Here is an 18,846-nt window from a genome sequence, read left to right as displayed (position 1 = left end):
AAAATACTTTGTAGTTTTCTGACTGAGAATGTCCTGAGTCAGTCCACATTAGTTCACTCACACCCAGGATTCCAATATTTAAGTGTTCCATTTCTTGTTTTATGATTTCTAGCTTTCTTGGCTCCATACTTCTCATGTTCCATGCTCCTATAATATGTGTCATGCAGCTTTGGATGTTCTTTTTGCATCTATTCACATAAGCAACTGAACATCCTTGCGGCTTTAACCCAGTCCCATCATTAAGAACAGCGCTACTTGTACTTGTCCTCTGTTCTTCCCCAGTTGCCAACTGAGTGCCACCTGACCTGGAGGTCCTGTCTTTCAGCATTATATCTTCTTTCATTTTGGACTGTCTCATCATAGAGTGTACAGAAGTTGGTAACACGAGATTACGTTTTAGAAGAAAATGGCTGAATTTAGGTTCAAATTTTAAGTGTTGTAAGGTTTGTGGCCTAGCACAGGAGTGTGTTTGCTAGAGCTGACTGGAAACACATGTGGAACAATTTCTGTGTTCCCTAGAGACTGGACCTTAAAGAGACTGTTCTCGAGAGGGCTCTGTGCTTAACTCCCTAGATTTCTCACAGCAGTAATACCAATTAACAGCTTAGACTCAAGTGGTGCCTGTGTTGCTGGACATGATGTTTCCTCCTCCTCTTTCCCTCTTCTTTGTCCTTAAACAGCAGAAATGGCACCAGAAGTGTTTTTAATATTCAAAAGTAACTATTTTATTTATATTAGAGGAGAAAGGTAGGGTGATAACAGGGGTTGAAAATTTTGAGGTAATTCAACATCGATATCTCTGAGGTAAAATCAGTAGCTGCACAGACGTTAGTTCTTATGCTTGTCACAGATACTAAACTCTTATGTTTAGAGACTTATGTTCCCATGTTTTCCCCAAACACTCTAGTACACTTTCTTTTAGTATTTTCTGTCTCTTTTGGGTTTAAAGATGCTGGTACCCACTTTCTAGTACCCCAAACCCCTTCTCCTCAAACACCAGCACTTTCCTTCAGTTTTTGACTGATTCTTAAGATCTCCAAAAGGTAGTATCCAACCATATCCAACCAGAGATCTCTTCACTCTCCAGAGCTATCTCCCTGTAGGGAAAGTCTCCTCTCCTTAGACGATCTATCCCCTTTCTTTGGCTCTAATGGGAGTCTGCAGCTACTTCCCAAACTTCCTTGCCAACTTTTCTTCAGTTCTCCTGTCGGTGTTAAACTACTTTCCATTAAAACTCTGTCTCCCGACTCGATTTCTCTCAGCCAGAGCTGAAAAACAGACCCTTTCCAGCTCATGCTACCCGATCAGATTCCTTGGAGTAGCCTGTCACTCAAGCTCTCTGTGACTGTGAGGGATTAACCCTTATCAGTCCTTCAGTTGTTTGTACAGCACTTTTAAGCTTTTAAAAATTGCAGTCCATCACATTGGGTGATTCATTGAGGCATAAAAAGATGGCTTCTGAGTTCCCACAGTTAAGTCAAGAAATAAGAACTAGAAAATGGAAGTAGAAAGCTGAAAGTTTTGTCACTCTTAGCATATACTTATGCTGAATCGACCAAGTGCAAGAGAGATGGCTCACTGTGTGACGGATGGGTAAGATACACAACTATGAAAACCACTTAGAGATGTTTCATTAGATAGCCTTTAAGTTTTAGATAGACAGGTTTTATTATTTAGCAACCGTAAGGATTTCTTGTTTTAAAGCTTGTTGCCTGAATAGAGTGCTTCATGTTTTGTGGAGACATTCCTTAACTAATAAACTTACCTTTTATTAAGCCAATGTCTGGAATTCATGTATAGTCCATGGTATACTCCTAAAATGGACCAGAGATTGGGAAGCATGGTCTTTGAAAAAGGGAGATCTTCCAGGCTCTTAAATAACTTGAACCACATTCTGCCTGCCTGGTTTCTGGAGTGGCTGTGGTCAGTGCTCAGAACTGGGAGGTGTGGTTGCAGGTTTACGCATAGGGTTTTCAAGGTAAGAGATTATCAGAAGTGGTCTTCTTCTGTGCCGTACTGAGCAGGGTTAGCTGAAGTGACACTTCATTTTAACTGAAGAGACACTGCCATTTTCTGTGAAAGACCCTCCGCCAGTGTCACCTTCCACTACTGCTGCTGCCCAGTAGGTGGCCTTCAAGAATTCCTCCATTCCCATCACCATTGGAACAGTCAATTCCCTTCTGCGGATGTGACCACTGATTCCTAAAGGGGGTGGCTGCATCTTAGTCTAGTGTCTCAGCTTCGACCATTCTGCCTCTTCCCGGAGTTTAAAATCTTGACCAAGCCTGCACTCCCATGGTAGTGCTCTCAGCTTCACTGACACATTCAAACCCCCTCACCACACTGAAGTGTGTATCCAAGAGGGGGATGAAAGTTAAGGTATTCATTTTCTGAACAATAATAATTAAACATGCCGCTTATTCAAGCAACTGTGAACAAACTACTCATACAAATAAAGCAACATGGCTAACAGAATCTACGAGTGAATTCCAGAAGCAGAACATGCTGAGAATGCAGAACTCCTGGCTCACAAAAGCTGCCACGACCCTTTCTTAAGCAGGAATTGGCTTGCTCATGAAAGTTGCCACTGACTTCCATAAGTTATTCAGCTTGCGCAAGCAGTCTATTTCCAATTATTCAAACAAGTGAGCTGACATATATAACATATGAAGATCCAGAGCCAGCTCTGGCATCAAATTTTCAGGGCTCAACAAGGGCAAGCCTATCTCAAACCTCTTTTCCTTATGTTGTCACAAGGTTGGAAAAGTAAAACAGGTCACCTAGAACCAATTCCTATCATGCAGGGCTCTTCATCTGTTAAACTCTCACCACAGAATAAACTAAATTATTCACCTACCCTTGACCTGCTGTGCTAGGTATGTCAATGGATATCCCACAAAGCAGGCCAAATTTTATGACTGTACTCAACGGAGGTATTCCAGACATGCAGCAAGCAACTATAACAATCTGTTCTCTGTGTGAAAAAACTTGCTTTTGAAATAATACACCACTGTGCCTATCAAAGTCCAGCTCATGAAGATGCTAATCTGAGAGTGTCTGCTCCCATATTAACCTTTCCAGTATTTGAGATAATCATCCAAGGCTCTAAACTACCCAAATGAGGCACTTGGTAAGCAGGTTAAGCACATTTCTGTTGCAGTGACTCTGTTATGGAATACCCAACACACACTTATGCACACCAACAACTTTTTAGGCTTTAAGGTCTGGTTATGACATTTCTGTTATCCTAGATCTTTTATTAAGGATTTTACTGCTTCTGTTTTATCTATAGCTCTGTGTGGATTTTTATTATTTGACTTATTGCTGTACTGTATTTTAGAACTGTTCTTTTAATAAACTTTGAAGGCTTTTTAAGTAGAAAGGTGGGCTGTACATATATTAAACATACAGTTTAAAAGTATTTCAGATAACTTCTGCTAATCTCAAAGGGATCCTAGAGATAATTTAGAAGGGGAGAGAGAAATAGCATCTCTTCTAAAACAGCTTTATGAATTGGATGAAATGTTTAAAATCAGTTTATAGTTTTGATTAGCCATGGTATTTCATTTGATGATCAGACTGGAAAGAGGAGGGTCTGAGTTATTTGGAACCAACTGAAACTTCTAAAAGCTCAAGTATATGGATCCTACACTGCAACAAACATGAAAATAGTTGCCATTTAATAGTCCTCCGGGAGTACACAACTACAAATTGAGCATCCTCAAGAGTTTATTAAAAATATTATAGACCTAACTTTCTGCCAGAAACTGAGGCACAGGTAGGCAACTCTAATAAAAACAACAGCTCATAAAAACAAATAATAATGATTAATATAGCCAATGGCAACTGGTGGGGTGAAAGCACGTTACAAAAGTTGTGCGTATCAAGCATTCACACAAAGACAAAAGCCTTTATTTATTTTTGCTGGTTCAAGACTGCTTGAAAGTCTTAATATCTGGTTTGGAAACTCTTCTCAATAACCTTACATGGACAAATAATTGGGGCTACTCAATAAGTAGGGAAAGGCAGAGGTACTCCTGTCTTCATTATTGTATCACATGCTGCAATGCTGAGCTCCAAACCAGAAAGTGTGTCTGAGCTAACAAGATCCACATTGAACTAGAGTTTAAATTAAGCTCCAGTAAGGATCAGAAGTTGAGCATCCAATATTCACAGTTTCAATTATCCAGAAGTACCTTTAACAGACTGTAAAAACCTGTTTTTCCCCTGCACATACAAATCAGATATCTACACATCAACAGCTACCAGCTCCATGGGGTTTTTAAAAATACAATTTACTTCTTATGAATACATGCATATGCAAACCCAACCACATTAATAATAACCATATTAAATATAATCTAGGATATAATTACCTAAACTGTGAACACAAACAGAAATACTAGGAAACTGACTGATTATAGGCTCACAGCAGCTTCTGAAAGCTCAGTGAAAACAAAAATGTGTAACATAGAGTGTCTTGTACAATGTGGTAACAGAAAATGACTGTATTGCTTCATATATAACAGATGGCACAGATTCAAAAGAGTTGGCTATTCCCTCAATTGTAAGTTCAAACTACAGGTACGTTATAAAGTCCAAAAAGTTCCGGAAAGATATCTGTGTTAGTCTGTTGTGGGAAAACAAACAGGCATTTTCTGGCACTTTAGATTAATAATATTTTATTCCAGCATAATCTTTCATAGTGCCCTCCTACAAATGCAATGACTGAATAATTACTATGCGGTGATATGGAACAAATGGAGCTTCAACATAGTGGATATGCCAAAAAAACATTGACGTATGTCTACATGCTTCCAGTTACCACCCTGAGCATACCACACAACTGACTGTAGACAACAATTTTTGGAACTGGAAGCTCTCTGAGCATACCACACAATGCAAACTACTATCCAAGAAGGTGAAGACTCACACCTGAAGGATTTACAACAGACATTCTTGAGATCTCTTTATTGTGTAGGTACTGTAAAGAAAGATTGGCAAACCCAGACTTGTATCAAACAATAAAGTACTAGGTAAAAAATAATAGAACACCACTGGTTGTCACCTGCAACTCACAGTTCAAGTCACTCCAATTCATTAACTACAGCCCGTCCTGGACAGAGATATTTCTCTCAGAGCTTCAGAGGGGGCATAACTTACCTTGCTACAATCAGTCACTTAATCTAAAAGAGGTTCTTACTGTCAACAGTGAGCCACCTAACACAGACCCAGCTCCACAAATCAGACTGTACAACAAGCCAAGATGCCAATTTCGTTTCCGTGTACACTCAGGCCACAGTATTATAGGATTAACATCATCAGCTATATCATCTTAGGTTCAACCACTTGATCATTCTTCAATTTGACAGGTATATCAACTATGCCATTCTGCTCTCTGCAGACAATAAACAGATCAGTCTTTATATAAAGAATAAATTGCCATGAACCTGACATTAAAAATCACAATATTAAAAAACCAGCAGGTGTCTGTTGGACACTCTCTCTTACCTGAGTCACCATCCTTCAATAACAGAATTCAAAAGAAGACTCCAGCATGAAACTTCTAAACTGAGATTCATTAAAAGTTATCACACACACACGCACAAGTACTTGGGATTGCTTGCTCATTAGAAGAGTTCACTATCTTAGCAAAACCTGGGACTCCGTACCCACTACAGGCATTAACTGTAACAGGTGTGACACAACAGGTGTGAATGGTCTGTGTTTTCTTCATTAAATAAAATCCAAATCTAACAATATTTCACCCTATACCCTCCTGCATTTCATGGCCCCAGGATCCTGCTGTTTGTCATTTTTTAACATACTCCTAGATGATTACGAAGTATACATCCACTCATTTCATCTGAAGGGGGCTCTTCCCCATGGCTTTTGCAAGAATCAAATTATTAGTTTTTAAGGTGCCAAAAGGTTTATTTTAAGGTTTAAAAAGTAAGGTATACATATTATAGAAAATGCTGACCCTTTGCCTCTTATTCTCCATTTACTATAATTCTTACATTTTCCTCTCCAGTAGTGCTGAGTTCAGTTAGTGTCTTTCAATTACAAATTCACCTTATACATCTTTTCACCCTGTTGATAAGGCAAGTTCACCTAAAAAGCTTTTTGCTGCTGCTTCCCAAAGGAGGAGGGCAAAAGTTGACACCAGAGTGAACAGACATTTGGCTTATATCAAAACTACATACTTGCATACAGCCATGTAGAAAAAATGGACAGCAATGCAACTCGGTTCTCTTCAACAGGAGTTACTCTCAGGAAAGCGTTCTTGGGATTTCATAGATAATATTGCAGCATCAATAGTGTAAGCACTGAAGATAAGAGGTGAAAACTTAAGTTTACTAATCAGTTTCATTTAAAACCTTTTGTCCATCTCAATTAATCAGGCAGCAGAATCTATTTATGCTGACTTTTGATCAATATTGGCTTCCAAAGGAGTTGACCACAAACTTTAATAACCTATTCTATTAAACATAGAATAAAAGAAGACAAAACACACGCAAAGTAGCCTGTGAACATCCAAAACATTTCAATTAATTAATTTGCAACACTTACAGGTAACAAAGAAGAAAGTTGATTTGATATTGCCAAAGCATGGATTTCCTTTTCTAAGATGATGTTCATTGCAAAGCTCGTATGTACCATAAAGGAAGCCAGTGTTCTTCAGAACTATTGATTTAATTCACATGCAGATTTAATCAATTTGTTGATTAGTCAGTAATCCACAGATATGCTCACCATGTGACCAAAGGCAACTGTACCTTTGGCCTGGTGGGCCCTGTAAGGGAAAATGGTCTTGTTCCCACGGTTATGCTGAGCTCGAGTAAAATTGAAACCAGCAAGATACCTCACTACTACTACTACTCTGCCCTTATCTTTTGGGAGAAGATGTAGGATGTCTCTGACATCATTTGCTAGTGATCACAAATTTTGAGTAGTTGCCAAAAAAAGCCAAAATTTGTGGATCACCACAATTAATCAGTTAAGATTCCTTTAATCAGTTTCATTCTTAAATATATAAGCTTTCAGAAAAGGTAATGAAACTTTATATATAATATGAAAGCTGTTCCATTCACTCCCTCACCATGTTATATTTATTTTACGTCTTTATGGAGCAATAAATATTTCATAGCCACTGAGACAAATTCTTCCCTAGATCACATTTAATTCTATAGTTTAATTCAAATGAATAGCTAAAGGATTAGGAAACAAAATTCAAGTATTATCTCTGTAAAAATTTTAATTGGGGTTTTGTTTCCATTTGGTGAGATTTTTAATATCCTTTATATTAAAGATAAATGTGTGTGCATTTTTTTTGGAGACAGATTTTTTTTAAAGGGTTACCATGAAAAAGCAATGTGATCATGGGAAGAGACTAGAATCTAACGTTCAAGTACATCAATTTTATGAAAACAAGCTGACATATATTTGAGTCTGACCCAAACAGAAGAAACGATGTGACAAAATGAAGGCATTCCACAGCTTTGAAGCACTCTACCAGAATCACATCAAAACAAGTAGAAGCAAAAATAAACTAATTTATCTTTAGCACACTGTACTGGCAGAGCTGGTTCTGTAAAATTTCTCTACCAAGCTCTCAGTTTTATCTTCAATTGACCCCTGATACATCCCAGCAGAAAGTGATTTAGCAGTTTAAAGAATGACCCATTTGGATTCTGAATAATGTGTGTTCAAAGGGTGGATTAATGGAAAACTGGAAGCATCAGCGAGGAAGTTGTTTTGTGGAGTTCCACAAAGCTCCTAAGTTGTTTAATTTCTATACAAAGCCATTAGGGGAGATAGTTTGTAACCTGGGGATAGTGGTTAGAGATCCAGGTTTGAATCACCACTCTGCCATGGAAGGTTGTTGGGTGACCTTGAGTCAGTCACACACACACTTATGTAACTGAACTAAATAACTAAATAATATACACTGATATTGGCCAGCTTTATATTTCTTTGTGTAAGCCACTAAGGCAGCTATGGCTGCCATAGCAGCTGTGGTCCACTCCTCCTGGTAGCCCCCATGCCCTCTTCCTTTTACATTTACTAACCAATCTTTATGTTACATGTTCTTGTCTAGAGGTTCAACCCTTGGCTACCATTTCTAAACGCTGAACTCGGCCACTCAGAACCCCTAGCAGCCCTCTGGAGGATTGAGGTCCTCTGATTTATTTGAGACTTTCCCAGTCTCAGGGTTTGTTCTGGAAGAACTTGCACACAAATAGTCAGAGACTCCAGACACAGGCTTAAATATAAGTGTTGTTTATTAATTCAGGAGAGTGAATGCAGGGCTGGAACCACTCTAGAAGGCACAAGCAAAAGGCACTAAAATAACAACAGCTTACCTATTTCTTAGCTAAAATTATCTGACTAGACATGAAAGCTTGCAAACTTGCTTTTCTCTGAAGTAGATTCAAGTTGCTCATACTCACAAAGTCCAATCCATGCCAGGCGGCTCTGGTCATCGTAGGGCCTGACATGTAGCAAAGTCTCTCACATGCTGATGGAATAAAGGTAGCAACTGAATGGTCAAACCAGGTGTCCAAGTGAGAGTGTGTGCGTTACTGAGTGCAGTGAGGAGCCATCTTTTCTAGGACTGCCAGCCAATCAGGGCACATTTCAATATCAGCATTGCTAGGCCTGAGAAAGCGGGGAGGGCAACTGGAGCTGAGACTCCCTTCCACCCAAGGACATCTTATGCTGCAATAGCAGGCTGCAGGTGCAATCAATTAAGGAGCCTGTTCATTCCATTCCCAGGTTGGCAAGCCAGAACTGGGCCTGTGAGAACTTACGAGCCTGAACCAAAGTGCTCATTCCAGGCATGTATATGTGGTTTATTTTACATAGTTCCTTCCTGCAGGAAAGTGAGTGACTCAGAGCTTTTCAGTCATGGCCCCTACATTGAGGAATGGGCTTCCTGCAATCGTCTGGATGAGTGCCACATCACAGTGCTTCTGGAGGCTATGCAAACCTGAGCTATTTAGTTATGTGCTTTTTCATGCATTGAACATTCTCTGGTTTGTTGAAATTCTGTAAGGACTGGTTTGGGTTTGTATTTATCATTGTTTTTGTTACTGTTGTAATCCATCTCCAGTTCGAACTTGAAGAAAGTTAATTTAAAATGTCACAAATAAATATAATCAAGATTGTGAAAGCAAAATGATAATTTTGCAAACCACTTAGATCCTTAAGAACACTGATACCAGAACAAATAGGTAAAGAAGGCCAAATGAAGAGAAGATTATCATCTAAAGAAGCTAACTGCAAAAACTGCCTCTTTGAATTCACAATGGGGATAAAAGTGGAAAGTAAATAAATAAAAGCAACCTATGTAAACTAAAGAAAACCAAGAACGGAAGAGAAATTCTATCAGGTTGCATAGGAGTATTACTAGGCTTACCAGTTGCCTGCCACTGGTGGGCAATCTCCTGGAGGTTTGCCACATTGCCTGGTGATCACTTGCCATTGGCAGGCAACCCGGGAAAGCACACACTTGGTGCGTTCCCAGCAGGGCGCGATGACTGTATTTCCCAAAGTGACATCATGACACCAGCTCCCACACTTTGCCAGGTCTAATTTTGGCCCAAATGGGCTGAGTTTGCCCCACACAAAGCATGGGAGCACACCCATATGAGTTTGGTCACAACATGGCCCTGAAGCCATGTAAACACACCAGCTACAGCTGCTATATTAAAGCAACAAGGAGTCATTTACACCAACAAAACTCCCCTAGTATGAACAACGCCATTTTGATCATAGATACGGATAACTGATAAAAGACAATATCAGGGCTTTTTTTCTGCCGGAATGCTCTGGAATGGTGTTCTAGCGGTTCTCAAAACTGCCCCCCCCCCCCGCACTCCAGGCTGTTTCCAGGCTGCTTTGCCTGCCTTGCCAACAGCAGGGCTTACCAAAATAAATTTAATTTTTATGTTTCCTCACCACCTATTCTTTTAACTCTACAAGGAATAAAGCACTGAGAAATATGCCCAGATTCATCAATAAATAAAGCATCTCCATGAGGAACTACAATAAAAGAATCATATATGCACATAAAATGTAGAATCATATGCTAAAAAAACAAGAAGTAAAACAGTATTTGCCTTAAGGCATCCCTTCATTAAAAGAGAGATAGGACCATAAGCTCAACAGTGTCTTGTTCCTAGTACTGACTATGAATAGCCCTGCTACTATCATAGTCCATACATAATCATGATTTCAAATCTAATGTCCAAACTATCATGCAGCAGCTAAACACTGGCTTTCCTATTCCTACTTGCTAATACCTCATTTTGTTCAGTGCTTAGGAAAAAACAGTTTCCTTAAATTAACAGCAACTGAATAATAGTTATATGTGCAGGACTGTCACTTAAAACATGTTACTTTATACATTAATCCTTCCTTGCCTACAAAACAGTATTTTTCAATCTTTTAAACAGGTAAACAGGATGGTCACAATTTAAAAACTAATATACTGTAACAGTTACCCATTAAACAGAAATTAATCTTGGATCTTAGTAGAATATGGTTGATGGGGTGGTGCAACAGTTCATGAGAACAGTACAGCTAAGACTGATCCTATTCAAAGAATATCCAGTGATTAATGACACAAACGATTTTATATTGCAATCTGCCAGTTCTGCCACCTAGCCACTGTAAAGATGCCCACTTGCTGTTCATTATTTTTGCTGTAAACCTCTGCAACAGTTTCCAAAAAATCATCATCATAGTTTATCAAAAGGGGAAACAGAAGTGAGAAAGGATGAGATTCTCTATGCTATCTCGAGAAGCACAGGGTTTTTTCTACAGTGCAGACATATGGAATGTGTTCTACTTGTTATTAAAAACAAGTCAAAAACCAATTTGATGAGCAGTAAAGATGGGGTCCTCAACTAATTCATTATTGCTTTATATGCCTCATGGTGCGGTCTGAAGATATATGATGCAGAAACTTGGCCAAAGCAGTATGAGTCTGATCAGTAACCCCCTGGGAACTCTATATATATTGCCTGATGGAAAAAAGATGGAATATAAGTATAATACATAAATATGTGGTGGCAGCTGTTGTTGAAACGAAGTTATTTTATCCTGCATGACCAGTCATATCGCCAATAGCCAACCAGAAGACTTTCCAGGAAGGAGCCCCACCCACTTTCTAAAAATACTTGTTAGGCAGCATGGCACCCATGGCACTACACCGGGGATCCCTGCAATAGTCTTTGGCTTAATTTATTCATTTTAACAAGTTTCTGGCCAGTATCAGTATACTAAATTATAAAATATCCCAAACAATTCATACCACCCCACTTGCAATAATACTAAAATTCCCTGGCTCGAACTTTAAAGGTCTATCCATACAGGCACATCTTACAGTGCTTGGGGGGTGGGAGTGTTCAAGCTGACGCAAGTATGCTTGACTAGGTAAATTCTGAATCATTTAATGTATCATGTTTAATTTTTTTATGCTTTGTTTCAGCTCTGTATCAGATTTCTGCTTATTTTCAAATTTCTGCAATCCAAACCTTTTTGCATTGTTCATTTAGACCTCCCAGCTGTTGATCGTGTTGACTTACACTGTGTGATCCGCCTTGCGTTTCAGTGAGAAGGGCAGACTATAAATAATCTAAATAAACACGCTTCAGCTAGCCACCAGGCAGAGAACGCTCTAAAGTAATGGCACTTCAATATTCTGGTCCGGTAACATCTTAAAGACCAATAGATTTCCAGGGTAAGATTTGGGTCCCTATAATCTGACAAGCAGGAACTTAGAGACCAACATCCAGGTATGAGCTTTCAAGAGTCAAAGCTGTCTTCATCAGATAAACTTGGCACATAGAAGATACTGCTGAAACTGGTATTTCCTATTAATCTTCAAGATAACTCTTAAGATATTATCATCACAAACTTTTATGCTGAGAAAATAATACAAAGCTAGATATTTCAGATCAAGCCAAAGACCTGACAACTGAACTTGTCCTCATGACCTTCTGTGTACTTCTTTCGTCTAAATACTGTATGTTTGTGTGTGAGCATAAAATGCAACTATTTACATGACAGGATAAGCAGACAGTGATGGAATACAAGCACCAACATTTGTCATAATAAATGAAGTATGTAAGTTTGAGTTTATATTATTCATATTGTTGTAAATTTTAATATAAAAAAACAAAAGGGCTTCCGAGTATGCTAAACTAGGAAGCTACTTCTACAGAGGTGTGCAGCATGTCGTCAAAAAATTAAAATATTAATTTCATAATAGGTATTTTGCTTATAACCCATAATAGGCACTCTGCCTCTGACTTATCCCCCCAAACTCTAAATATTTAAGGCAGTTCTATTTCCAGAAATATGAAGAAATTTCAAGTTGTAGTACATAACTAATGAAACTGAGCAAACCAATTTCTAAGTAAATCAGGCAGGAACGTGATTAAGTCCAAGTTTAGTACTTTAACCAACATTTATACATTGCCAATAGCATGATAAATGCTGTACAGAATAAAGAAATGATAGTCATCTGCCTACTGTGGGAGCATAATTTACATTATCAACACGACAGCAAGTGGTATAAAGTGATATATTCTTTATGCTCCTTATTTCACATACACATCTAAAATCCAGAAAAAGCATCTCCCCCTTCTGTATTAAATTATAAATAACCTGATTCTGTGTAAAGGGAGGTGTGCCTTATATTACTGAAGTCAATTGATTCAGCTATTCTTAATTCTAAAAAGGATCAATCAGCATAACAGATTAGATTCTTCACTAATCTATGCATTAATGGGGTGTGGAAAGATTAACACTTAAATCACCAGCTTGGTAGTAACACAGGAGTTATTAAAAGATGTTAATGGGTAACTTCCACATTATAAGATGTTGAGGATTGTGGCCTCTTAGGCCCTTTACCCAGAATTAAATGAGAGTCAGAGCTCACTATAGTTCAGCTATGTGCCTTTGACAGGCCTGCTACCTCTTAAGCAATAATAAATAAGAAAGTGCCTCTGGGCACATGCCTAGTGCCTCTCTCATAAAGGGCTAAATTAAACCATCTGACCCACATACAAGAGGGATTAGGATTAAATTTCCTCATAATACTGAAAGTGATGTTAGAAAATCTTGTTTGACCTGAATACATTTTAAGGTACAAATAAAGGTCTGTTTTGTACAATAGAGGGTTAATCAGAGCCAATGCTCAGGACCCCCAAGAGTTTCCAACGCCAGTCTTGGTGCTGAAGCTGACGAAATATTAATAAAGCAGCCAGTGCCTCCAAGCATGAGGAAAACAGCTGCCCCTTACTACTACACAGCCACACCTCAGGCATCATGGGGCAAAAACTTCAGATCAAAAGCCCGGATACTTCTCTTTTAAGGCTTAGAGGAATTTCACGGCGAGTGAGAGCCCTGTCAACCATAAAGTTTTCTATGCTGCCTTGGGTAAATCTATTTTTAACTCCGTCTACTACCCTACCTGACAGGGTTGTTGGGAAGACAAAATACGGGGCCGAATCACCTACACCTCCTTGAAGGCCTCGGAATGAAAATCAAAGCCCTCTCCCTCGGGGGCTCCGTCCTCCTACTCACTCACCGGGACCTTGGGAGCTCGAAGGTGCCGGTGCCCCCTGGGCCTTGCTCCAGACAGCAATAGTTTTGCGGGGTCGCTCTGGCGAAGGAGACAGGCAAGATTCCCTGAGTAAAAGAGTTGAGGCGACCCCTGGCGCCGCCCACAGCAGGGGTCCCGGAGGCGCCCAGGAAGGCGGCGGCCACGGGCACCTGCACGCTGGCAAAAGCATCTTCGTCTTCGTCCTCCTCCTCCCCCTCGGTGTTCCCTTGCGGCTGCTGTTCGCCGGCCGCTCCCAGGGGGCTCATGAGCCTGGCGCTAACGCCGCAGGAGCCAGGGTAGCCCCCGTGCTGCAGCGGGGCGGGCGCCTGGAAGGCGCTCAGGCTTCCATGGCGAGCCCTAGCGCCGCTGCAAGCTGCAGGAGCCGAGGCAGCTTTGGGGGTTGTTTCGCCGCTGCCGCCAGGCTCTTCTCCACAGCCTTCTTCGTCCTGCAGCACTGGTCGCCCGTCCAGCGAGATGTTCGTGAGGAAGGAGAGCGCTGCCTGCCTGCGCCGGGGGTCCATGCGCGGTGGCGGCTTCCTCAGGCAGGGCTCCAGCTGCTGGTGGAATGCGCCGCCGCCGCTGCCGGCGCTACTAGGGCTGCCGCCGACGGTGTTGGTGGCGGCGGCGGCGGCAGGAGCCGCCGCCGCCGCCATTGTCTCTCGCACGCCCGCTCTCTCACCCCCGCCTTTAGAGCAGGCAAGGGGGATAATCCTGGCGGGCAGGAACGCTCCGGCGGCTGGCGGACGGTTAGCAGGCGGCTGCGAGGCGAGGCAGCAACGGCGGCGCAAAGGGCACTTTGGGCTTGCATGGCATGCTTCCCCCCTTCCTCTTGGTTGCCTGCATGGATAGCGCGTCCGACTTGGTATTCTTCCTCCTCCTTCCTTCCTCTTACTCCTGCCCTTCTCCCCCCGCCCCCTTTTCTTCTCTCCTTGGTCAAAGTTATTAGCATTTATTGGTGGTATTCGCCCCACCAAGAGCTTGGCGCAACAACACAGCAATCACGTGTGGAAAATACAGAGCTAGGAGGAAAACAAAAGCTCCAGCCAGGAGGAGGAGGCTGGGTCTAGGTCTAGATCTAGCTAAATCAACTCCCCCAACCTTTCTCTCCCCTTTTTTTTCCGCCTGTGTGTTCAGTGGGAGGGGAAGTAAAGAAGGTGGAGTCTCTATGTAGTGCAATTGCACACAGCACATGGCCCTGAGGAGGTTACGTAAGATGAGGCAGGCTCCTAGAAGTTAATGGGATGTAAAACTCATGGATTGCTGCCAGGCCTCTGATCCTTTCATACCAAAGGGGTACTTAAATGCCTCATGGAGCATTTTCTTCACAGAGTTGGCTGTACTTAGTGTTCAACTACTGAAGTCCCTGTCTTTGAAGATCTTTCTTCTAGTTAATCACCACCCAATCTAGACCTTCATTGGGGTCTTCTGATCGGATTCGTGTGATTCTATGGAAACTCTACAAGGAAGTTGCTTTTTGTTCTTGAAAGGTTGCTCCAGCTGTCACCAAGGGCTGATTATCAATACATCTAATTCTCGGTCTGGTGAAATTTGAGAATACTGAAATCTGGATATAGGAGCTGTGAATGGACCAGGCCCCAGGTGTGCATAAAAACCTGAAATCTTTTTTTTTAAAAAAAGAGGAGGAGGAGGGGGTTAAAACCCTAGTCCCCAGAGGCCCAAGTGGGAGTGCAGGGGCAAAGGAATGAGATACTTACCTCCTGTTTGCATACTCCCACGTCTTACCAGAAAATACATCATTTGCCAACTGGGTGTGCTGAAGCCAAGTTCAGTAAAAAAAAACAACCCCCACCCATTTGGAGTGTGGGAGCGCATGCACACACACCTTCCCATCTTGTGCCTTCCCCACCACTGGTCAGATGGGGGTAGGGGGATTGCAAGCCTATTGGTTAGGCAGGCTGCCTCTCTACCCCTTTGGCAAGATGGGGGTCAGTCAGTCAGACTGCCTTTTCCTCTTTCCCTCTCTCCTTTGGAGAGGAGCTTAAGGGAGAGGCCCTTTTCAAGGGTTTTTCACTCCCAGGCTGCCTCTATTCACAGGGTTGTTCTGAGGATAAAATGGAGGAGGAGAGGTGAATAATGTAAACTGCTTTGGGCCCTGATTGTGAAGAGAGGTGGGGTAGAAATGGAAGTTAATAAATATTAACTATAGCTGAAGATGAGGGGAGCCGATAAAATGTTGACTGGTGGGCGAGGAGACAAGGAAGCAGAGAAGGGAGAGAATATGGGGGTTGTCAAGAGGAGGGCAAAAGGAAATAATATGGGGAAGATGATACAGGGAAAAAATAAGGTTCCCCCTGCAAGTCCTTGCAGGTTCTTCACTGTGTAACAAGGCTCAGCGTGATGACTGGTACCATGTAACTAGGCCATAGTTTTCTCTAGTAGAGGCTGCAAATGGTGGGGAAGAAGGAAAAGCTGAAGATAGAGGTACAGCAAGGTACGTTGGCTGGTGGATGGGAATGAAAGAAGGAGGTAGGAAAAGGGGGGGAGGCTATGGTGTCTTTCAGGGAAGGGAAAGAGGAAATTGGGTGAGGGGAAAATGAGATGCTCCCCACAAGTCCTTGCAAGTTCCCCCTTGTCAGATTATAGGGACTCTTGCTCGGAAATGTGAAAAAGAATACCTTGGCATAAACAGCTGGTAAGGAACCACCCCAAGATTCTTCCATTAAATCTTGACTGTGATGCATTTCCCTACTTAGATCTTTGGGATGTGTATAGATTGGAGAGACTTCTGAGTGCTGCCTCAAGGACTTCTATTCCCCTGCTTTTTTCTGTCCTTTCCTCACTTTAGATGGAAATGGAACTGAAGCAGTGTTTTCACATGGCACTTAATATACAGCTATATTCTGCATAAATGTAGTAAGTTCCATTCAGCAAAGGATCCTCTTCTGCAACTTTCCTTTCCTTTCCTGGTCTCTTTACACAAGACTGCACAGGGACACTCAAGTGAAAGATCTTACACTTGTTCTCCCATTGTGGATACATTTGCACTTCTAGGGAGACAGAGTACCCTTGAATATAAGACCACGCAGAAAGTAAGTCGCTTGAGTGTCCCCATGTAAGATGTCTTGTGTAGAGAGACTCTAATTACTTTTTGTTGTCTCACAGTTGGCAGGTTCTTATACGCTCATGAATCAATGCCTAATTATCAGTTCTTTCTTTGGTAGCTGGGAGAGGGAGGCTTAAGAACTGCTTTTCACTTTGTAGATCCAGTTAGCAGTGTTAGTCTGTAGTAGCAAAATAGTAAAGAGTCTAGTAGCACCTTTAAGATGCATCTGATAAAGAGAACTGTGGTTCTCGGAAGCTTATGCTGCAGTAAAGTTGGTTAGTCTTAAACGTGCTACTGGACTCTTTGCTTTTTTTCACTTCATAGGCAGCCAAACTCACTGCTTGTATTTTTAATAGGATTTGAGTCCAGTGGCAACAAGATTTTCAGGGCACAAGCTTTTGAGAGTTAAAGCTCCCTTCTTCAGATACCTTAAATCCTGCTGTTCCACTGCAGACCAACATGGATACCTACCTGAAACATATTTTTAATATTATTGTTCTAATTGTAATAACACACATCATAAAATAAAGCAAATTTAAATAATATAATTTTAATTTATAATTGAGTTTTGAATGCAGAACAAACAAGATGGGACAGATCAAGAAGTAATTAATTAAGCTGGAACAAGCAAGACTAAAATGTAAATGGATAAATAGATGCAAGAATCCCCAATAGGAATTTGACTATCCATACAGGACAACCTGGAACTTTAATTGCACATTAATTTTTAAAAATTGCCTCAAATCATACCTTTAAAAAGATGGATAAACCACACAGCAAACCCTAGAATAAAACAATTTGCCAAAGATGATGTCCTTTAAAACAGAGAGAACAAACAATGGGAATTGTAATCTGCAGTAAACAGCCAGTGTAGAACCACCTCAAGTTTTTTGGATTAACTTCGACCTGATTGTGAAGTTGATGCATTTCCATGTTTACTTCTCTGGGGAGCATATAGGGGAGCAGGAAGAAAAGTAGATAAAGATGCAAACCTTCCTGTCAGATGCAATTCTAACATAAGAAAATGTAAAGACTATTTTCAGGGTGTAATATTAAAACACTAAAATCTTAGCCTGATGTTTCCAAACTTTTCCTGTGTCATAGGGGAAAATGCCATCTGAATCCATCCCTAATCTCCATCGGATACACTTTTTCTATGTTACATCAGGTGTAACTGATAATGACACTTCCTTGTCATATGGGAAACTTTTCAGCAAGTCTCTTAACTTGCAGGCTTGTGGGTATGGTCCAGTGTGGTATAGTCACAGGTAGTACTTGCTATCTCTGAACTGTGGGTGTTAAAATACACAGTAAGTTACCACATTGCAGACAAGATTCATACACTTAGCATAATTAATGCAATGCCTAGTCATCTCCTTTGGTGCTTAACCATATCAAAGGAGCAGGATCTCAGTTTCACTTATCTCATATGCAAACCAACCATATTCCAAATTCTTACAGTGTGAGGGAGGCTGTTGAGAGCTGCAGGCATGCTGTCAAATGTGTGATAACTCACTGTGTATTTTACACATTCCTGCTTCTCAGCAGCCTCCCACACCCTGTATCAGACAGTTTTTAACTAGATACTTCAGTGGGTTAACTACATTCTTTTAAGATAATACCTTACATTATCACTTAAGACAGTTCTGATGTCTTCCAAGACCATGCCAAGGTTTGTTGATTCCTCATACAGATATTTCAAGAGATATTTATATTGAAATTGATCAAGAAGCCCGTTTGGTGTAGTGGTTAAGAGCGTGGGACTCTAATCTGGAGAACCGGGTTTGATTCCCCACTCCTCCTCTTGAAGCCAGTTGGGTGACCTTGGGTCAGTCACAGCTTCTAGGGGCTCTCTAAGCCCCACCCACCTCACAGGGTTGTCGTTGTGGGGATAATAATGACATTGTAAACCGCTCTGAGTGGATATTAAGTTGCCCTGAAGGGTGGTATATAAATCGAATGTGGTATATAAATCGAATGTTATTCTGTATTCGTTATATTCTGCACATGTAAAACCTGTATTATTTCTCACTTCCCAAAAGAAATTGTATGCAGGGATTTGTATATTCCTTTTTTCCACATACCATTGTTACTACTACCGCCATCCCTATCATTATAACAACTGAACATTGCAGATGCTGTCACAATAATTTTTTTTTTTATA

At 41.0% G+C, this 18,846-nt stretch overlaps 1 protein-coding gene across 2 annotated transcripts in view; it reads right to left on the bottom strand.

The window, feature by feature from the left end:
* CABLES1 (Cdk5 and Abl enzyme substrate 1) overlaps positions 1-14,596 on the bottom strand; it is a 75,886-nt gene extending 61,290 nt beyond the window's left edge. For both annotated transcript variants that reach the window (XM_054985758.1, XM_054985760.1), the window contains exon 1: positions 13,604-14,596. In XM_054985758.1, coding sequence (XP_054841733.1) covers positions 13,604-14,271 — 668 coding nt within the window. In that variant the 5' untranslated portion in view covers positions 14,272-14,596. The remainder of the gene's footprint in view (positions 1-13,603) is intronic.
* Positions 14,597-18,846: the final 4,250 nt, after the last annotated feature.

The sequence above is a fragment of the Eublepharis macularius genome, chromosome 7 (assembly GCF_028583425.1).
Source record: "Eublepharis macularius isolate TG4126 chromosome 7, MPM_Emac_v1.0, whole genome shotgun sequence".
Taxonomy (NCBI): Eukaryota; Metazoa; Chordata; class Lepidosauria; order Squamata; family Eublepharidae; genus Eublepharis; species Eublepharis macularius.
This window is presented reverse-complemented; position numbering and strand designations above follow the sequence as displayed.